Source organism: Ranitomeya variabilis, chromosome 3 (assembly GCF_051348905.1).
Source record: "Ranitomeya variabilis isolate aRanVar5 chromosome 3, aRanVar5.hap1, whole genome shotgun sequence".
Taxonomy (NCBI): Eukaryota; Metazoa; Chordata; class Amphibia; order Anura; family Dendrobatidae; genus Ranitomeya; species Ranitomeya variabilis.
The window spans coordinates 266,139,967-266,161,695 of record NC_135234.1 but is presented as its reverse complement, the minus strand read 5'-3'; the positions used below and the strand labels follow the sequence as shown (position 1 = coordinate 266,161,695).

The 21,729-nt window shown below is 46.4% G+C and overlaps 1 protein-coding gene across 9 annotated transcripts in view; it reads right to left on the bottom strand.

Moving 5' to 3' along the window:
- ZC3H11A (zinc finger CCCH-type containing 11A) overlaps positions 1 to 21,729 on the bottom strand; it is a 120,465-nt gene that overhangs the window by 62,718 nt on the left and 36,018 nt on the right. For 8 of the 9 annotated variants that reach the window (XM_077295440.1, XM_077295448.1, XM_077295442.1 and 5 more), the window contains exon 4: positions 3,199 to 3,338. In XM_077295440.1, coding sequence (XP_077151555.1) covers positions 3,199 to 3,252 — 54 coding nt within the window. In that variant the 5' untranslated portion in view covers positions 3,253 to 3,338. The remainder of the gene's footprint in view (positions 1 to 3,198; positions 3,339 to 21,729) is intronic. The other variant, XM_077295447.1, reaches the window with a different exon arrangement.

Genomic DNA, 21,729 nt, shown 5'->3' with positions numbered 1-21,729 from the left:
CTTCCACGGCCGCAGCCCAGCAGTGACCGCGGCAGAGGCCGGCGTCCGACCCCCAGCTCCGGTCCCGAATCGAAAGGAGCACACAGGACGCCGCACCGCACCAACGGGGATCAGAGTGGGGAAGACCGAGGCCCAGGAGGGTGAGCGGACCCCGGGGGGGGGGGGACATACTCACCTCGCTGACCACTGGGGATGGACCTCCTCCGGACGTCGCTCCACACTGCACCGCTCACTGTCGTGGAGCCCTACCCGGACCCACCGTGGCGCTTCCAGGGACCCGCACTGCCCAAGGTAGGAGACCCCCTCGCTACCTGGGTCGGACAGCCGGCCTGGGTATTGATAGGAGAAACGAAGTCGTATCTGCAGGGAATCCTGTCCTCCAGGAACAGGAAACCAACTGATGCGTGGGAGAGGTGCCGCCCTTATGTATCTGTAGGTTTCCTGTTCCTGAAGGGCGGATCCCCTCTCTCCGTAGTGCTGTCATGGACGACCGATAAATTTGGTATTTTGCCAAGATGAGGTTATTGAGCATATCTTGCATCGTTCAGGTCTGGTCCGTATTGGACTCAGACTGACTGGGTATCCATATCAGACCCAAAAACCACCTCCAAGGAGGGGCATGGGATGAGGAATGCGTCCAGGAGAAAGTAGAGGGACCCGCAGTTTCCGTTGCTTTCTACGCGATCTGTCCCTGTGAAGGTCGCGGTCAGGTGCGTATGAATCACTGTGAGAGGTGTTCGGAGCACTGGTGGCAGAAGACAAACGTGTAGGACGCTCCAGGACCTGGACCAAGGACTGTGAGTTTGGTCAGATCTGAGACCGACTGTGACCTGGCAACAACCCACTCCGGAAGGAGGGGAGTGCTCTCATCCCGGGTGTTAGAGGGTTTCTCTAAATGCCACTGCTCTTGTACGGATGGCACAAGCATTGCGGATTATAGGGACAGGAATGGGCCTCCCTGAGATTGGGCATAAGTAATAGGCTAGGGCTACAGCTGGGATAGCTAAGCCCTTGTGAAGAGAGAAAATAACCAGTCTGGGCTGGTCCTACCTGATAACAGACACGGCTGTCAATGTTCAGGCTGCAGTGTCCCCAGAACCAGTAGGTTAATGATGGACGCCTTTTGTGCCCTTCGGAAGGTGATGGTGGCTGCACAATTCTTCATTCGGTTTCGAATCTTCACTCAACCTGCAGGCAGAGATACACTAGGTCCCCTCTGTGGGAGGGGGGGTTCGTGTATTAGGAGAGGGATAGAGAAAAAACACTCTCATTAGGCCAGGAGACGGGGCCTCAGCGTACGGCGTGCCCTAATGAGCAGAGAGTCTCATAAGAGGGCGTGGCTAAGCATAAGGCAACCACGGTTACACAGAGTCTGGGGAAAAGGCCCCGACGCCGGGGGGCTAAATTAACAGGTGCATATAATTATGCGAAGCCTCCGCACAGACAATGACAGGATCGGAAAATTGGTATTAAAGAAGGTCCTAGTCCGGTATGAAAACTGGCCCCGTCTGACAGTGTCAGGAAGTGGGGGTCCCAAAGTTGTGGAATTATGTGCAGTCTCGGCACCCGCGGTGGCAGGGCCGGTAAACGAAAGTCCTAGTCTGCGTCTGGTGGGAGTAGGGGCCCTTCCATTGACCGTGCCATCAGAGGAGTGCACCGGGTAGGGGAGAGGAGGCCCCTTGATAGGGAGAAAAGAGCGCGATAAATACGCGCGCTTAATGCGGAGGGCGTTAACGAAGCACTAGCTGAGATGGCCGTTGTTGTTCAGTGACGTCATGTTCTGTGCAGCGTTCTCGCGGGTAAACTGTGAGGCAGGCGGGTAGCTGCCAGGGACAGAGAAAAGGACATACCTGTAAAAGGTGAGTCCCGAATCCCTCTTCACTGATGAGGATCACATATCAGGAGCCCTCAGGAAGGGTGAGGGTCACTGGAAACCGGGATCCTCCTTCCCGCAACGTCTCCGGACGGTGCAGAAGACGGCATCAACCCCTTACAAGGGGGAGGCCACCGCTGGTGACCACCGTCTTCCTCTCAGCCCTCTCCGAGGAGAGGGGTGAGGAGGGAAATGGCAAGGACTGGCCACCGGAATCAGCCCTGGAGCACCCGTGAAGGTGACAGGGGATAATGTCCTGCCTGCGGGCCTGAGAATTGCGATGTGGGTGACACCACACTGCTCGCTCAGCCGCATAATATGGGAAGGCAGGGTGAGAAATTACACCCCGTTTCCCTGAATCTGTATCTGAAAGACAAAGGGAAATTGTTACTAAAACACAACAAACCTGTAAGGAAAAAAAGGATTAGCTGCGGATATGGGAACAGATCCAGGTCTGCCTCCTACAGACACTAAGCTTAAACTGAGGTACTTCCTGCCTGTCGGTGGGTGTATACTGCAGAGGAGGAGCCATTTTCCTTTTATTGCATAGTGTCAGCCTCCTATCGACAGCAGCATACATGGTTACCTGTGTCCCCCAATGAAGCGATAAAGAAATTGGAGTTACTGAATGGCTGCTTTCCTTTCTTTTTGAAAAAAAAAAATGGTCTCGCTGGCTGGAAATATTTCCATAAGAATTTACTGTATTTATTGTTTTGTGGTTTTATTTTATTCTATTTTTACTTTTATGCTTCATGAATGTTTCATGTCATTGCATTTGTGTTAACATTGCTCTCTCTATGTCTTGTTTTGGTTAAAAATGTTAATAAAGTTGTTTGGAAAAACAAATCTGGTGGCTAGATTTTTTAATGTTTATTTTTAAATAGGAATAAAATGGCGTACAGCATTGCAATATATAGTCCTGCACTGTAAGGCATTGGAGTCATCAGCAGGTCACCAACTGACATAGTAAATCCATCAGACACCACGGGTTGGGTAAAGAAGTTTGGCGTGTGGAAAAGGTGCCTCCTGGACTGCAGGTAAATGCTGCACTGTCAAACATTTTAACAGGGTTAACAGCAGCAGGTGGTGCTCAGCTATTAGAGGCAGATGATGGCTATGTAATACAGCTACCAATTGTAGATCATGATGCAGGTTCAGCTCCCAAGTCTGCATCAAAGTGGGGTAAGGGGTTAATGGTGTGAAAATGTTAGCATGATATTATACAATTCATTTACACTTATTAAGTAAACATGGAACTATGAGCAAAGTGTCATGCAACTAAACTGGAGTTTAGGAAAGCACAGCTTTTAAGTTCACAGGGTTACCTTAGTGCAGGTGGAGTAGAAGAAGAAATAGCAATCATCTCCTTGGTTAGACATCGGAGTTCAAGCTTGGCAACTCTGCTGGTTATTTTTTTTAACAAATATATATAGAAGTATATATAGATCTTAAATAATCTTCTACACTAAAACAAAGAAGACATTTTTTAGTTAGTTTGGCTGTCCACATTCTGTGCAAAAAGAAAAACATTTCTGTTCATAGCTCACAAATTTTATTTTTAGAACTGGGCATAGGATTCAGTGCCCTGGAGTGCTTCTGACCAAAGATGTCAGATTTTATAATGTTGGTCGCAACTTGAATGAAAGTCACATGCAAGTTACATGCAATGGCAACTTGCTGTTTTATTACTATGCTTTGAATAAAATTGCCAAGTTGCAGATGAGTCACATTTCGCCTAGCACTCCTAGTCTAAAACTAGCAGCAGGAAATGTTATAAATAAAATCCTCAACTGCTGAATGCTCCTCCTCCAGTGCCAATGCCCGCTGGTCCTTCTTTATTTTCTGGTAGCGATGCTAGTAAGGGCAACATGTAACTTGAAAAGTAAGCAAGCACTGGCTGGGGTCCTCAGAAATTTGACAACGGAAAGGAGAAAAGTAACACCGGAGTATTTTTTAAGTCTATAACCTCTTCACCCCAAAGTCTGTTTAAACCTTCCTAACCAGGCCAATTTCTAGAATTCTGACCACTGTTGCATTATCTACTATATAATTGTCTAAGGGTCACTTCCGTCTGTCCTTCTGTCTGTCACAGATATTCATTGGTCGCGGCCTCTGTCTGTCATGGAAATCCAAGTCGCTGATTGTTTTGCCGCAACCAATCAGCGACAGGCACACTCCGGCGGCAAAAGGGCCGCTCCTTCCTCCCCGCAGTCAGTGCCCGCTCCATACTCCCCTCCAGTCAGCACTCACACACGGTTAATGGCAGCGCTAACGGACCGCGTTATGCCGCGGCGTTACACACTCCGTTAACGCTGCTATTAACCCTGTGTGACCAACTTTTTACTATTGATGCTGCCTATGCAGCATCAATAGTAAAAAGGTCTAATGTTAAAAATAATAATAATAATTAAAAAAAAATCGTTATATACTCACCGTCCGTCAGCCTCTCGGATCCAGAACAGGCCTTCCTCGCTCCTCGCGACGCTCCGGTGACCGCTCCATGCATTGCGATCTCGCAAGATGATGACGTAGCGGTCTCGCGACACCGCTACGTCATCATCTCGCGAGACCGCAATGCACTCTTGAGACTGGAGCGCGCGAGGAGCGTCGGTAACTGCTTCGCCTGCATCTGGGGTCCAACGGAAGGTGAGTATAACTTTTTTATTTTAATTTTTTTTTTTTTTTTTTTTTTAAACAGGGATATGGATGCAGGCCGGGCAGTGTCCTGTGTGGGCCGGGCCGCTATCTACGCCGTGGGCCGGGCCGCTATCTACGCCGTGGGCCGGGCCGCTATCTACGCCGTGGCCGGGTTATATACGTGGCCGGCCGTGAACAATCAGCGACAAGCGCAGTCCGGCCATGAATTGGCTCGGGATTTAAACCACGCTTCGCTAATTGGTCGCAGCCGGCCGAATCCTGTGTATTCAATGCATTATTCTAAAATCTTCATAAATAAACTACATACATATTCTAGAATACCCGATGCGTTCGAATCGGGCTACCATCTAGTGAGGTCATAACTCTGGATCACTTCAATGGATCCCACTGATTCTTGACATATTGTACGTCATGATTTATTTGATATGCGTTTATTTGTGAAAAGCTGAAATTTGGAGAAAATTTTCACAATTTTAAAACTTTTAATTTTTATACCCTTAAATCAGTCATATCGCACATAATAGTTAATAAATAACATTTCCCACATGTCTACTTTACATCAACACAATTTTTGAAACTTTTTTTTTTTTAGGAAGTTATAAGGGTTAAAAGTTGACCAGCGATTTCTCATTTTTACAACAAAAATTGCAAAATCATTCCTGTGCGATGCCCCTCTGTTGCTGTCACTACTGACAGCGGCATCAGAGGGGTTAAATGCCCACGATTGGTGCTAGCACTGATCGTGGGCAATGCTGTGGGGTGTCAGCTGTCACATACAGCTGACACCCGCACCCGATCTATTTACATAGGTTGAAAAAAAAAACAAACAAAAAAAAACAACTACTACCGTATATACTCGAGTATAAGCCGACCCCCCTAATTTTGCAACAAAAAACTGGGAAAACTTAGGTTGCCCCCTTTCCCCATTGCTATTCGTTATTGCCATTGGCTCAATTAATTAGAGAACATACAAAAATCTCAGGTATTCACTCAACATTCAGAGATTTTAAAACAGGGTTATTCGCAGAAGACAATCTTGACCCTAACAGACCCTATAAACTATTTCAGAACTCCATAAACTGCTTGACCTCTTCTCCAAAGTATCCTATTTTAAAGGTCAAAGAAAACAAATCGAAAATTCGAAAATAGTATAAGCCTAGGGTGGAAAATGCAGCAGCTACCGGTAAATGTCAAAAATAAAAATAGATACCAATAAAAGTAAAATTAATTGAGACATCAGTAGGTTAAATGTTTTTGAATATCCATATTGAATCAGGAGCCCCATATAATGCTCCATACAGTTCATTATGGCCCCATAAGATGCTCAATACAAAATAGGCCCCATATAATGCTTCATACAGTTCATTATGGCCTCATAAGATGCTCCATACAAAATAGGTCCCATATAATGCTCCACACAGTTCATTATGGCCCCATAAGATGCTCCATATACAAATATGCCCCATATAATGCTCCATGCAGTTCTTTATGGCCCCATATAATGCTCCATTCAATTCTTTATGGCCCCATAGATGCCCCATATAATACTCCATGCAGTTCTTTATGGCCCCATAGATGCCCCATATAATGCTCCATGCAGTTATGGCCCCATAGATGCCCCATATAATGCTCCATGCAGTTCTTTATGGCCCCATAGACGATCCATATAGCATTGTGCCACATGTAATGCTGCTGCACAAAAAAAAAAAAAAAAATGACATACTCACCTCTCGTCGCTGCCCACTGCTCCTCAGCGTCCCGTCTCTCCGCACTGACTGTTCAGGTAGAGGGCTGCGCGCACACCAATACGTCATCGCGCCCTCTGACCTGAAGAGTCACTGCAGAGGACATGGAAGACGAGGCGGCGCTGGAAAGCGGAAAGGTGAATATGAAATACTCACCTGCTCCCGGCGCGGTCCCTGCATGTCCCACATCTCCGGGAGCGGCAGCTTCTTCCTGTAATGAGCGGTCACGTGGCACCGCTCATTACAGTAATGAATATGCGGCTCCACCCCTATGGGAGTGGAGTCCATATTCATAACTTTAATGAGCGGTACCAGTGACCGCTGAAAAGGGGAAGAAGCTGCCGTGCCCAAAGACCGTGGGACACGCGGGGACTGCGCCAAGAGCGCTGGGAGCAGGTGAGTATTTGACAGGCGTCGCTCCCCCTCACCCCACCTTCCATGACTCAAGTATAAGCTGAGAGGGGCACTTTCAGCCCATTTTTGGGGGGCTGAATATCTCGGCTTATACTCGAGTATATACGATAACTATAACCCGCAATCTAATGTGTATCAAGGAAATTATCCAGCACTTTAAAAAAAAAAACTGTTATAGTGTCGGCCATTACTACCTCCTGTGGTCGGGCATTCCAGTCTGACTGCTCAACAAACTGGCTCTCCCAATGCATGTGCTGTGACTGTCACACATCCGCGACACATGCAGCTGCAGAGCCGAACAGCTGATCATTGGGAGCGCTCCAGGTAACCAGGTTACTGACGCAGCTATTTGGGAAGCGCTATAGCTATTCGGATAAGCTCTTGTCCGAGGCTAATCAATCAACCCTAGTAAACAACCATTTCCTATTTAGCTGTCGGAATCGCCTTTCTTACACCCGTAATGAGTGCCCCCTGGTCCCTAGTATAGTTCTTAGAAGGAATAATTCACAAGCCAGTCCTTTGTACTGATCACACACATATTGATACATATAAATGAGATCTCCTCCGAGGTGTCTTCTTTCCAAGCTAAACAAGCCACACTTTTCCAACCTCTCCTCATACGAGAGGCCTTCCATCACTTGTAATAATCTAGTTGCCCATCTTTGAACGGTCACTAATTTCTGAATATCCTTTTTAAAATGTGGAGCCCAAAACTGGACCCCATATTCTAGATGTGGCCCCACCAGTGATTTATTAAGAGGTAACAATACGTTGGGATCGTGGGATTTTCTCTCTCTTTCTGACATTGAGTACTGTTGCTCAGCTTACTTGTAACCAGAATGTCCAGAGTACACTCCCATATGCAGCAATAGGATTACTCCGTCCTAGGTGCATTACTGTACATTTATCTACATTAAATCTCATTAGCCAAGTGTTTGCCCATTCATCTTATCAAGATAGTTTTGGAATATTGTAATTTACTGAAAAACAAAACAAAACATGCCTTTTCAAATTTTCCACACCCATCCCATCATAATTCATTTCCTTGACTGCTCCCTACATCACCAAAATCTCCCAGCAGATCCTGGGCTTGGGCAATGACTATCCGCTTTCTGGGCATGTGCACCGAATCTGGGTGTACGTCCCAGCGTCACATCATAGTGGCTCCAGAGCATGCGCACATGAGTCAGTGGCTTGTGGATGCGTGACTCAGTGTGACTCAGTGTGACTCAGTGGCTCTGGAGCATGAACACATTTGATATGAAGCTGGAACTTACAATGGGCATGGAGAATTTGAAAAGGCATTTGATTGACCGTGATTGGAAAGCTAAAGATCCCCACTCCTATGGCTGAAACAAAGTATGTGAGCCATAAGGTCCAAGACATCTATAAATATTTTGTATTGTTAAATCTGGTGACAGATATCATTAAATAATACTCAGCAATACATGTATACGGCTCAATACACTGGTCTAAACCCATTACCAGCATACCTACTATCATTATGACCTCCTCAGCTACCACCAGCCTCAAGAATCTCAAAGACCACATCTCATTTTTCTCAAACACTATCGTCTTACTGTTCATAACATTCTAGATTGTTTGACAACCCAGATAAAATAAAAATTGTTCATGAGAATCTGATTCAGTAGTTGATTTCTTTTAAAGTTCCTGTGTTTCTTAACCCCTTAGTGACTGGGCCAAATTTCTGAAATCTGACCAGTGTCACTATGTGGTTATACCTCTGGAACGCTTCAACAAATCCCAGTGATTTTGAGATTATTATTTTGTGGCACATTATAACTTATGATAATGGTAACTTTAGGTTTATATGTTTTGTGTTTATTTCTAAAAATATAAAAAAAATTGTCAAAAAATTTAAAAATTTGCAATTTTCAAACTTTGAATGATTATCCCTTTAATCCAGATAGTCATACCACAGAAACATTAATAAATAACATTTTCCTTGTGTCTGCTTTACATCAGCACTATTTGTAAAACGTTTATTAATTTTAGGAGGTTTAAAAATGTTGCACCAATTTTTCATTTTTTCAAGGAAATTTACAACATTTTTTTTTAGGGACCTATCCAGGTTTGAAGTGACTTTGGGGGTCCCAGATATTGGAACCCCCCCAAAAGTGATACCATTTTAAAAACTGTACCCCTCTACATACTGAAAACTGCTGTCAGGTAGCTTATTTACACTTCAGGTGATTTTCAGGAATTAATGCAAAGTGGCATAAAAAAAGAAAAAGTCATAGTTACTCACCGATAACGGTGTTTCTCGGAGCCCATGACAGCACTACGGAGAGAGTGGATCCACCCTTCAGGGACAGGAAACCTACAGATAAAAAGGGCGGTACCTCTCCCTCGCATCAGTTGGTTTACAGAGCATCGGAGGACCTCCAGGTTAGTTTACAACAGAGAAAATACCATATTATAACATTTCTTAAAAAAAGGAACCCCGTGCCTAAATTATAATATATAACTATATAAATCATATGTAATTAATGGTGCTCACCGCACTCGTGATGGGAGGGAATAAGCGAGTGCTGTCATGGGCTCCGAGAAACACTGTTATCGGTGAGTAACTGACTTTCTCGGTCCCCCATGACAGCACTACGGAGAGAATTGCAGAGACTAAGCTTAGGGAGGGACCACCGCCTCAAGAACCCTTCGACCGAAGGTCAGGTCAGATACAGAGGCTAGATTTAATCTATAGTGCCTAAAAAAGGTTGACGGTGATGACCAGGTGGCCGCCTTACAGATCTGTTCTATTGATACCTCTGACCTCTCAGCCCATGAGGTAGCTACTGCTCTTGTGGAATGCGCTCTTATACCGTCCGGGTTCGCATTCCCCGTGGATGAATAGGCCAACGCTATTGCCTCTTTTATCCACCTTGCCAAGGTACCTTTAGATGCCCGGAATCCTTTTCTGGGACCCTGAAAACAGACAGAGAGCCTTCCTTCCTATACTCCCTGGTGGAATCTAGGTATTGGACTAGGCATCTTCTGACGTCTAGATTATGGAAGTTCTGCTCTTTCTCATTTCTAGGGTTCGGGCAGAAGGACGGCAGGGTTATTTCCTGTGACCTATGGAATTTTGTTGCCACTTTTGGCAAATAGGCCGGGTCAGGTCTTAGAGTGACTATCATCCATGATTTTTGTAAAGGGGGGGTTAGAGGACAGGGCTTGAATGTCGCTTATCCTGCGCGCAGATGTTAAGGCTACTAGAAGAATGGTCTTAAGAGATAGTATTTTAATGGGAATCATGTCTATTGGTTCAAACGGAGGACCAGATAATGCCGAGAGTACTAGATTTAAGTCCCATGGGGCCATTTTTTGGGTAACTACAGGTTTTGCTCTTGTTACCGCTTTAATGAATCTTATTATCCATTGGTTGGCTGCAATATTCTAGTTATAGAGTGCACCCAGGGCTGCTATCTGTACTTTAAGAGTACTAACCGCTAACCCCTGTTCCAGACCTTTTTGTAGGAACTCAAGTATTTTATTAATTGAGGGTCCCTCCTGGATTTTAACTTTGGATACAGACAAGAATTTTTTCCATGTTTTCCCATATATCTTAGTAGTAATAGGTTTTCTACATTTTAATAATGTTGTGACCAAGTTGTCTGAGAAGCCTCTTTTTTTTATTAGTTCCCGTTCAAAAACCAGGCTGTCAAATGCAAGTTCGTCTCCTGTGGGTGGAAGATCGGTCCTTGCTGTAGTAGGTCTGGCAAATTCGGTAGAACCCAAGGGTCTGAGACCGATAGCATCCTTAGCCAGGAAAACCATGTCCTTTTGGGCCAGAATGGGGCAATAAGGATCATTTTTGTTTTGTCCTCTCTGACTTTCCGAATGACTGCCGGAATCAGAATGGTTGGTGGAAAAGCGTATGTCAGTTTGTGTGTCCATGGAATCAGAAAGGCATCCAGAGCCTGAGGATTCCCTTCCGGGCTTAGAGAACAAAATTTGCTTACTTTTTTGTTTTTGTAATTGGCGAACAAATCTATTGTTGGGGTTCCCCACATCCTCGTGATCTGGTTGTAGACAGACTGATTCAGGGACCATTCGCCTTGTTTCAACTGGGTTCGACTCAAGTAATCTGCTTTCTCGTTTTTTGAACCTTGAATATGCAGTGCAGAAAGGGATAGTAGATTTGTTTCTGCAAGGCTGAAAATTTTGGCGGAGGAATTCATCAGTGACCGAGACCTTGTTCCTCCCTGGTGATTTATGTAGGCTACTGTCACTATATTGTCCGAGAGAATTCGGACATGATGTCCCCGAATGTAGGTAAGGAATGATAGAAGCGCATGATGTACCGCCCAGAGTTCTTTTTGATTTGAGGATGCTGACAGCTCCTGAATTGACCAGTTGCCCTGAGCCACTTTGTCTGCCATGTGGGCCCCCCACCCCTTGGGACTTGCATCGGTTGTTATCACCCGAGATATTTTTGGTACCCAAGGACTCCCTTTTGAGATATTCTGGTTCTTTCCCCACCAGAGAAGGGAATGAATAACGGAGGAATTTAGAATGACCCTGCTTTCCAAATTGTTTTTTAATATTACCTGCCATTCTAGTATGTGCCACTGAAGCTCCCTTGTGTGGAATTGTGCAAAGGGTATCGCCGGCAGGCATGAAGATAGAGACCCCAGCAGTGACATTGCCCTCCTTAGAGTCATGGAGGGGTTTTGCAGTGTTTGTGCTATCATGGTTAATATTTTGTCTTTTTTGGGGCCCGAGAGTCGGCATTCTTGAACCTGGGAGTCTAACGTCAGCCCTAGGAACTCCTGCACTTGAGAGGGTTCCAATTTTGATTTTTTTATATTTATGAGCCAACCCAAGTCCGTTAGAATAGTCATTACTCGGTCTCTCTGTTCTCTGCAACTTTGAGCCGAGTCGCTGGCAATAAGAAAATCGTCCAAGTAAGGGACTATGATAATGTTTTGTTCCCTTATGTGGGCCATCATCTCCGCTACTATTTTTGTGAATATCCGCGGAGCAATAGAAACCCCGAAAGGGAGGGCCCTGTACTGGAAGTTTCTTATTTTTCCCTTTATGGACACCGCCATCCTGAGAAATTTTTGAGAATGTTCGTGGATGGGCACATGGTAATATGCGTCGGTTAGGTCTATCACAACCATGTAGCAATTTGGGAAGAGAATTTTTATTGTAGATTTTATTGTTTCCATTTTGAACTTGTGATTTCTTACATAGTTGTTTAGATTTTTCAAGTTTATAATCGTCCGAAAAGACCCGTCGGGTTTCGGTACTACGGTACTAGAAAGAGAGGGGAAAAGAACCCTTCCTCCATTTCTTGAGGAGGGATCTCCTGAATTATGGTTTTCTGCAGTAGGGAACTTTCTCTAATGCCGCTTGTTCTGCTGCCGAAGACCTCGTCTTTGTCACTACATAATTTCGGGGGGGGGGGGGGGTGAGAGAAAAGAAATCTATTTTTAGACCAGATTGCATTAGTCTTAAAATCCAGGTGTTGTTGGATATTTTTTCCCAGGCAGGAAGAAATGAGGTGAGCCTTCCCCCCACCGTAGGGAAAATGTCATTTGGAGGGTTTTTTATCACGGGAGGTGTTGCCAAAGAGGTAACCTCTATCTCGTCTTCTCCCTTCTTCCCATTTATTCTGTTCTCTGGGAGGTCTCCGACTAAAAAATTTACGGTTCCGAAAGGACTGTTTAAATGGGGCTGGCCCCAGGTTTGGAAACCCCTTCTTTTTGTCTCCTGCTTTCTGGAGGATGTCATCCAGGGTTTCCCCAAACAAGAAATTTCCCTCACATGGAATAGAACACAATTTCAACTTTGTTTGGAGATCCCCTGGCCAGCTCTTAAGCCATAGGGTCCTTCTGGCTGCGTTGGAGAGGGCAGCGGCCTTGGATGTTAAACGTACTGAGTCCGCTGAGGAGTCTGCTAGGAATGCTGCTGCTGCCCTAATTGCAGGGATTGAGTCCAGCAATTTACTTCTGGGTGACCCGTCCTTGATCTGGCTTTCCAGCTGGTCAACCCACACCATCAAAGATCTGGAGGTGCAGGTCGCTGCAACTGCAGGTCTCAAGCTACCCCCAGCCGATTCCCAAGCCCCTTTAAGAAAGGTATCCGCTTTCTTGTCTAAGGGTATGTGTCCACGTTCAGTTTTGCTTCAGGCTTTGGTCAGGATTTTATGCAGGTAAAATCCTGACCAAAACTGCACCTGAGGTCACTGGCAGGTCACCTGCGGTGTGCCTGCGTGTTTTGCTCATAGCAGGAACATGCTGCGTTTTGAAAAAACGCACCGCATGTGCGTTTTCGCGGCAAAAACGCATGCGTTTTTTAACGCATAGTGGAGTCGGGATTTCATTAAATCCCCTCCACTATGCTGTAACATCTGGACGGTGCGTTTTTGACGCTGCGGAACAACGCTGCGTCAAAAACGCAGCGTTTCCTGAACGTGGAAACATACCCTAAGGGGTCTTTGAGGGTACCCATATCCTCAAACGGGAGCGCAAATTTTTTCGAGGCTTTGGCCACTGCCACGTCCAATTTGGGTGCCTTGTCCCAAGAAGTGGACGCCTCATCTTCGAAGGGATACTTTCTTTTAAGCGAGGGTACTGAAGAGTTCCTCCTGTCCGTTTTTTCCCATTCTTTTTTGATCAGTGTCTGGACATTGGGATTTAACGGAAAAGTTCTCCGCTTTTTTTGTCCCAGACCTCCGAACATAATATCTTGAGCCGTTTTATCGGGTCTGGGATCCTCAACCCCCATAGTGGCTCTGACGGTTTTAACTAAAGCGTCCACTTCCTCTAGTGGGAAGCAATGACGGCCCGAATCTTCATCGGAGGAAGATAGGGAGGATTTGGAATCGTCAGAGTCCGCGTCCTCAGACGAGGATCGGACAGAGTGAGAATATACCGTCTCCTTCACCTTTTCCTTCCCTTTTTTGGAAGATAACAGGGCATTCTGAACTTCAGATCTAATTATAGTTTTTAGTTCAGATGCGAAGTCAGGGGTCTCTTCACATAATAATCGCTGAATGCAAGATTTACAAAGCTTTTTTCTCCAGGTTACCGGCAAAGCTTTGTTACAGGTGGGACAGACCCTATTTTTCTTTTTCTCCAGGCTCTTCTTACCCTAGTAAGGGAGAAGAGGGAGCCCTATTATAAAAAATGTACACTTTCACGGAGATCACTCACCATCCGGATGTGGAGGCAGGTACAGATTCTGGAGGCGGGCCCAGGTCTGACAGTGGAGCTTCTTGAAGAGGAGTGGTAGTCCCTGCAGCAGATCTGCTGCGCTGTGTGGACCGACTGCTTGATTCACTTCTTCTGGAGCTCTTTGGGTCCCCTTTCTTATGGTGCTGCTGTCTGGGCTGCAGCTGCTGTGGATCGCTGTCCTCCATGGTTAAACGGAGATGGTGCACACATAGTGCGACAACTATCTCCCTTTTTGAATTCGGCGCCACCCCCGGCGTTCTGCCTCACTTCCGGTCCTGCGCACATCCCAGGGAGAGGAGAGAGTACCGCGCATGCGCGCGGAGATGACCCGGAAGTTAACGCCGCATTTCCGGAGCGGCAGCCATCTTTCTTCACCCGGAGCGTGCAGCAGCCGGCACCGGAGCTCCGGGTGACCAGCGCCCCTTCCTCCCTCGGAGTCTGGCGGCGGCCTCTCCCCCGCACACCCTGAAGAACCCGTCGGTTCCAGCGGTGGCGGCTTCGGGTGCCGGACGAGCCGCGGCAGGAGCCTCCTTGCTGCCGGAACCCGACTGTCCGGTCCCGGTCCTTTGGAAACGGCGTCTTCGTGTCAGGTACTGCCGAAAAGAGGTTCCCCGTCAGGGACAGGAAACCAACTGATGCGAGGGAGAGGTACCGCCCTTTTTATCTGTAGGTTTCCTGTCCCTGAAGGGCGGATCCCCTCTCTCCGTAGTGCTGTCATGGGGGACCGAGAAAGTGTATTTTTACCACCTAAATGTCAGTAACTTTTGAACAGGTCGCTATAGCCACAGACTCTAAGGTCACTGTTAGGCCAAGAATTGCCATGGCAAACATCAGGACCACACAATCATGATCTCTAGGTGCCGATGGGGTTAAATAGGAAGCCCCCACACTCAATTAACAATTTATATGATGTAGTCACTATGGACAGGAACATCTAAGGGTTTAAGCAGATATGGGCGGTGCCATGGCTGATCATGGCTAATGCAGCAAGTTGTCAACTATAGTGTACATCCGACAGCTGCTGGATTGTCACCTGTATGGGGATGATATTCCCTTATATCTCAGGTCAGTAAAAAGACGTATTGGTGGTCATTAAAGGGAACCTGTCACCCCGTTTTTTCCGTATGAGATAAAAATACCGTTAAATAGGGCCTGAGCTGTGCTGGACAATAGTGTATTTTGTGGACCCTGATTCCCCACCTATGCTGCCGAAATACGTTACCAAAGTAGCCGTTTTGGGCTGTCACTCACGCTGGTCTGGTCGGATGGGCGTGGTGACATCGCTGTTTCTTCCCCCAGATCTTGCTTATTTTTCCGTTGGTGGCGTAGTGGTTTGCGCATGCCCAAGTGCCGAATCCACTGCATAGGTGAGGAAAGAGAGCGCGATCTGCGCTATTCCCCTGGTGATCGGTGGGGGCGGCCATCTTCCTGTGGCCGCGCGTGCGCAGATGGAGCGCTCTGCTGCCCAGGGCTTCAGGAAAATGGCTGCGGGATGCCGCGCGTGCGCAGATGGAGATCGCGGCGGCCATTTTCCTGAAGCAGAGTTCGCATCTTGGCTTCAGGAAAATGGCCGCCGCGATCTCCATCTGCGCACGCGCGGCATCCTGCGGCCATTTTCCTGAAGCCCCGGGCAGCAGAGCGCTCCATCTGCGCACGGGCGGCCACAGGAAGATGGCCGCCCCCACCGATCACCAGGGGAATAGCGCAGATCGCGCTCTTTTTCCTCACCTATGCAGTGGATTCGGCACTTGGGCATGCGCAAACCACTACGCCACCATCGGAAAAATAAGCAAGATCTGGGGGAAGAAACAGCGATGTCACCACGCCCATCTGACCAGACCAGCCTGATTGACAGGCGAAAACGGCTACTTTGGTAACGTATTTCGGCAGCATAGGTGGGGAATCGGGGTCCACAAAATACACTATTGTCCAGCACAGCTCAGGCCCTATTTAACGGTATTTTTATCTCATACGGAAAAAACGGGGTGACAGGTTCCCTTTAAGGGGTTGTCTATTATTGGCAATTCCTTATTAAAGGGAAGGTGCCACCAGTTTTCTTGTAGTTTGTTTTTTTGTGAAATTAAGCTTAAAATAGTAATTAAAATGCATTAATGCAATGTTTGCAAACATTTCTATATGAAAAATATTATATATTTTCTTACAAATATATATATTGACCACTAGGGGGAGCATTTTCCGTCTTAGACCTCAAGCAGCTATAGTAAGACTTACCAGCTTTACTGTTAGCTGGAAAATTGGGGCAGAAACTGCTGACATCACCATTTCCCTCCCTTTTGGGTGGTCTAATATCCCTGGGGCAGAATGAAGAGCAGCATCACAGGGCAGAGCCATTTTGTGTGCGACTGCCCTGTGATCTGCCATCACCAGCAGTTACTGCATCAGAAACGGTGCTACAGAGTTTACAAAAGAGCAGAACACAGTGGGCTCAGCAGCATGGTGGACTGGAGGAAAAGTGAAGACGTGGTGTTTATGTAGGGTATGTGCACACGTCAGGATTTCTTGCAGAAATTTCCTGAAGAAAACCGGAAATTTTCTGCAAGAAATCCGCATTTTTTTTGCCGCTTTTTTCCCGCTTTTTTTTTTTTTTTTTAGCATTTTGCAAACAAAATTAGCTTGCAGAATGCTAAAGTTTTCCAAGCGATCTGTAGCATCGCTTGGAAAACTGACTGACAGGTTGGTCACACTTGTCAAACAGTGTTTGACAAGTGTGATCAACTTTTTACTATAGATTCTGCCTATGCAGCATCAATAGTAAAGATAGAATGTTTAAAAATAATAAAAAAATTAAAAAAAATGGTTATACTCACCTGCAGACAGCTGATCTCCTCAGCGGCGTCCGTTCCTATAGATGGTGTGTGTGCAGGACCTTCGACGACGTCGCGGTCACTTGACCGCGACGTCATCGCAGGTTCTTCACACACACCAGCTATAGGAACCGAAGCGGCAGCATGCACCGCTGAGAGGCGGGAAGACTCCGGGGGCCATCGAAGGTGAGTATATGACTATTTTTTATTTTAAGATCCAACACCGCGGAGACACCATCACGTGTTTCTCAGACCTGGTTATTCATTGCTTGCGTTGAGAAACACGTGATGGTGTCTCCGCGGCTTTTCTACATGCATTTGCATATTTCCCATAAGGGATGGGGGCAGTGTTCTGGATCACTGCGTTGAGAAACACGTGATGGTGTCTCCGCGGTGTTGGATGTTATGATCTCCCCGAGGTCATTCATCCTTATGTTCATAGCCTTTTCACTAGGCACTGCTCCTAATAGCCAGTTTCCTACTCCACACTGATGAGGGGCAAATACCCCGAAACAGCTGTCTGTGGATGGATACCATGTTTTGGCATAGGTGGTTTTCCTTTATTGGATGCTGCCCTTCCCGTGGTTGTTCCTTCCCGGTGAAAGACCTGGCTATTCATTGCTTGCATTGAGAAACATGTGATGGTGTCTCCGCGGCTTTTCTACATGTATTTTTTATTTTAATTCTTTTTTTTTACCAATTATATGGTGATGGTGACCAGTCCGTGGAGGAGAGTCTCCTCTCCTCCACCCTGGGTACCAACCGCATATGATCTGCTTACTTCCCGCATGGTGGGCATAGCCACATGCGGAAAGTAGGCAGATCAATGCATTCCTAGGTGTGCGGAATCCCTGCAATTCTGCAAATTTAATGAACATGTTGCTTTTTTTTCCGCGATGCGATTTTTTCGCGGAAAAAAATGCAACATTTGCACAAGAAATGCGGAATACACTAAATAATAGGAGGCATATGTAAGCATTTTTGTCACGTTTTTATAGCAAAAAAACGCGAAAAATACTGAACGTGTGCACATGGCCTTTATGTATGGAGCAGCATTATCTGAGCAGAGCTGTCTGTGACTCATAACTCAGTAAGATAAGAAGGAGATCCAGGTCTGCAGTGAGTGGCCAGGCAATGTGGAGGGAGGGGAGAGATACATTGGTATGGCTGAGAAAGACTGATGGGAGAGAGACATGTAGAATGATGAGAGAGACATGTAGAATGAGGAGTGAGACATGTAGAATGATGAGTGAGACATGTAGAATGATGAGTGAGACACATGGAGCGTGATGGGGAGAGAAATACACATGGAACAGCAGGGGTGAGACACATGGAGCGTGATGAGGAGAGAGACATGTAGTATGATGAGAGACATATGGAGTGTGATGGAGAGAGATACACATGGAATAGCAGGGGTGAGACACTTGGATGATTTTGATGCGCTTCCGCAGCGTTTTTGGATGCGCGGAATTACATCAAATCCGCAGTGTAGTGCACAACCAATGTTAGTCAATGGGAAATTGAGAATTGTTGTGCACATGCTGCGGAAAAATAAGCACGGATTTGTAGGGTAGTATTTTCCGCAGCACATCAATTCTTTTTGCGGATCTGCAGCGTTTCTGCACCCATTGACTACCATTGAGTTAGGCAAATCCACAGCAAAACAGCAGGTGTAAAAATCTGAGGTCTTGCTACGGAGTTGCGTGCGATAAACGCTGCGGAGGAGGAAGTGTGTGGGCGGAGACTGTGTGAACTGTGAATATGTGCGTGTCTGTGTGCGGGTGTCCGTGTGTATCTACGTGTGTGTGCGGGAACAGGGAGTATACTGCTGTTTGTTTTTTTTTCAGGAGATTGAGGGCGTTGCACGGTTAGCTGACTAAAAGATGAGAAAGTGTGTAGTGTTTGATTTCATTAAAATACTTTATTCTGGCTGTGTGTTTATTTAACCCCTTAACTATAGGATTAGTAATGGATAGGTGTCTTATTGATGCCTCTCCATTACTAAGGCGGCTTGATGTCACCTTACAATAGAAAGGTGACATTAACCCCACAAATATTACCCATATGACACCTCTACAGGGTAGTGGGAAGAGAGGGTAAGTGCCGGAATTGGCGCATCGTAGAGATGCGCCATTTCAGGGGTGGCTTTGAGCTGGTGTTTGTAGCTGGGGAAGGGGGTGGGTTCAATATCCATGGCCCTTTCTTAGGCTATTAACATCAGCCTGCAGCTGTCTGCATAGCCTTTTCTGGTTATTAATTATAGGGGGACCCCACTGTTTTTTGGGGGGTCCCCCTATTTTAATAGCCAGTAAAGGCTAAATATACAGCTGCGGGCTGATATTCATAGCCTGGGAAGATCCATGGGTATTAACCCCTTCCTAGGCTATAAACATCATATAGTTCTCACATAATACCGCCATATAGATCACACATAATGGCGCCATATAGTTCTCATATAATACCATCATATAGATAACACATACCGCCATAGTGTTCGCACATAATACCGCCATATACTTCTCACATAATACCGCCATATAGATCACACATAATACCGTTATATAGATCACACACACCATGTAGATCACACATAAAACCACCATATAATTGTCACATAATGCCACATAGATCACACATAATCCCACAATATAGTTATCATATAATAGTCATATTTTTTACATTATTCCACCATACTGATCAAACATAATACCACCATAAAGATCACATATAATACCGTCAAAGATCACACATAATGCCATAATACAGATCACACATAGTACTGTCAGACTACACTTGATTATTAGTATTATGTAAAAAATATATATGGTGGCATCATGTGTGATCTATATGGCAGTATTATGTAATAAATATATATGGCGGTATAATGTGTGGTGTTTATGGGAGTATTATGTGATCCATATGGCAGTGTGCTGGTCTATGGGGGGGTCACAGAGAGAGATATACGGTGGAGGGAGCAGAGTATTTCAGGAGAGCAGTGTGCTGGTCTATGGGGGGAGTGTGCGCACGCTGACGCTCACGTGGTGACACACACACACACAAACTGTATACTTAGCCTTTACTGGCTATTAAAATGGGGGACTCCAAACAAAAAAAATTACGTGGGGTCCCCCTATAATCACCAGCAAAGGTTATGCAAACAGCTGCGGGATATTAATAGCCTAGGAAGGGGCTCTCAGCCGCCCCTGAAATGGCGCATCTATTAGATGCGTCTTTTCTGGCACTTTGCCCGGCTCTTCCCACTTGCCCTGTAGCGGTGGCAAGTTGGTTTCATATTTGTGGGATTGAGGTCACCTTTCTATTGTCAGGTGACATCAAACCCACAGCTTAGTAATGGAGAGGCGTATATGAGACACCTATCCATTACTAATCCTATAGTTGTATTGTAAATAAAGAGACAGCCCGAATAAAGTCCTTTCTTAATCTTAATTAAACTATACTTACCGAACGCATAATCCCCGAATCCCTCGTCCTCGCCTCCTGCAACAAAAATAAAATAAACCACAAATATTCCTCACCTGCCTGCCGAGAAGATAATCCATAATGTCCCATGACGATCCTGATCACTTTGAGAGCAGTCACATCAGTGATATGAGTGCTCTCAAAGACAGCCGGCGATAGACTGACAGGATGAGATCGCCCCCTGCAGTGGATTACTGCACCACCGTCAGCATAATGTTTTTTTATTTTTATGTGAATGTGTATGTAATGTAACTTTTTTTTTTTTTTTTTTAAACTGTGAGCACAGGTAGCGGCAGATGATACTACTCTCCCATCAGACATAGCCCAATGGGAGCAGTAATCTCATCGGTCCGCGCCTGCTTTTTTACCGCAGGTCACCGCTGCAGGTCAGAGTCAGCTGCGGAATCACACTGACATCTGCCAGCATGATCCCGCAGCGCTGTGACCGACAGTACCGGCGGTAGCGTTACCGCAGGTGACAGTCACAGCTGTGGGGGTCACGCTGACATGCGACAGCATGACCCCCGCAGCTCCTGTTATCGCAAGCACTGAGCTGTGTGTGCAATGGGGAAAGACATGCAGGGGGAGAGGAGTGCATAGGAGCGAGAGCGAACAGGCACAGGGGGATGGAGAGCACACATGGGGAGAGAGACAGCACCCATTGGGAGACAGTCACCTCCAGAGTCACAGAGGGAGATATATGGAGGAAGGAGCAGGGTGACTGCAGCACAGAGTATTTCAGGAGAGCAGTGTGCTGGCCTATGGGAGATAACAGAAGAGATATATGGGGGAAGGGTATGTGATCCCTGTTGTGTGCATGCTATGTCTCTCCTGTTTTGTGACTAACATTCTTGCCATCCCCCCTTCCCCCACCTTAATCCCTGTCCTGTCAGCTGCCCTGCTCTCTCTCACCAGGTGTCAGCTCCGTCTCTGCAGGCTGTGAATGCAGCTTACTGGAGATCACAGGGTCTGTGTGTGAGGAGACAGAGCAGGAGAAGCACACAGGGAGGGCAGCGTGTGAGAGCAGGGGATGTCTGCTCAGGACGTGCAGTGCCTGGAGTACAGAGGAGCAGGGAGGTAAATCACCCGCACTCCCCACTCTCCATCCTCCGGCTCCAGTGAGCGCTTCTCTCCTGTGATAGAGAGTAAGTGGAGCTCGGCAGACTGGGCTATAATAAAATGGCGGCCAGCCACACCTACAGCAGTGAATTGTGCAGCCCACAGAGGCGTGCCCAGCTCACTGCTAATGCTGCTGCAATGTTAGAGATAGGAGATAATAGACCGGCGCTGACCCTATGTCCATGGGGTGCCATAATATGACACACTTAGTGTCGTGAACTGCTGTGAAACCAAGATGTCAGCCCCCAGTGCCTTCTTTAAACTCACAAAACACACAAAATCTGTTTCACATGCATTTAAAACTTGGTTATAGCAGCATGTTATGCTACATTACAGTGATTTATTCATCTACAAAAGCGGTACCTTCCCTTTAAGGGTATGTGCACATGTTGCAGATTTCCTGCAGATCTGCA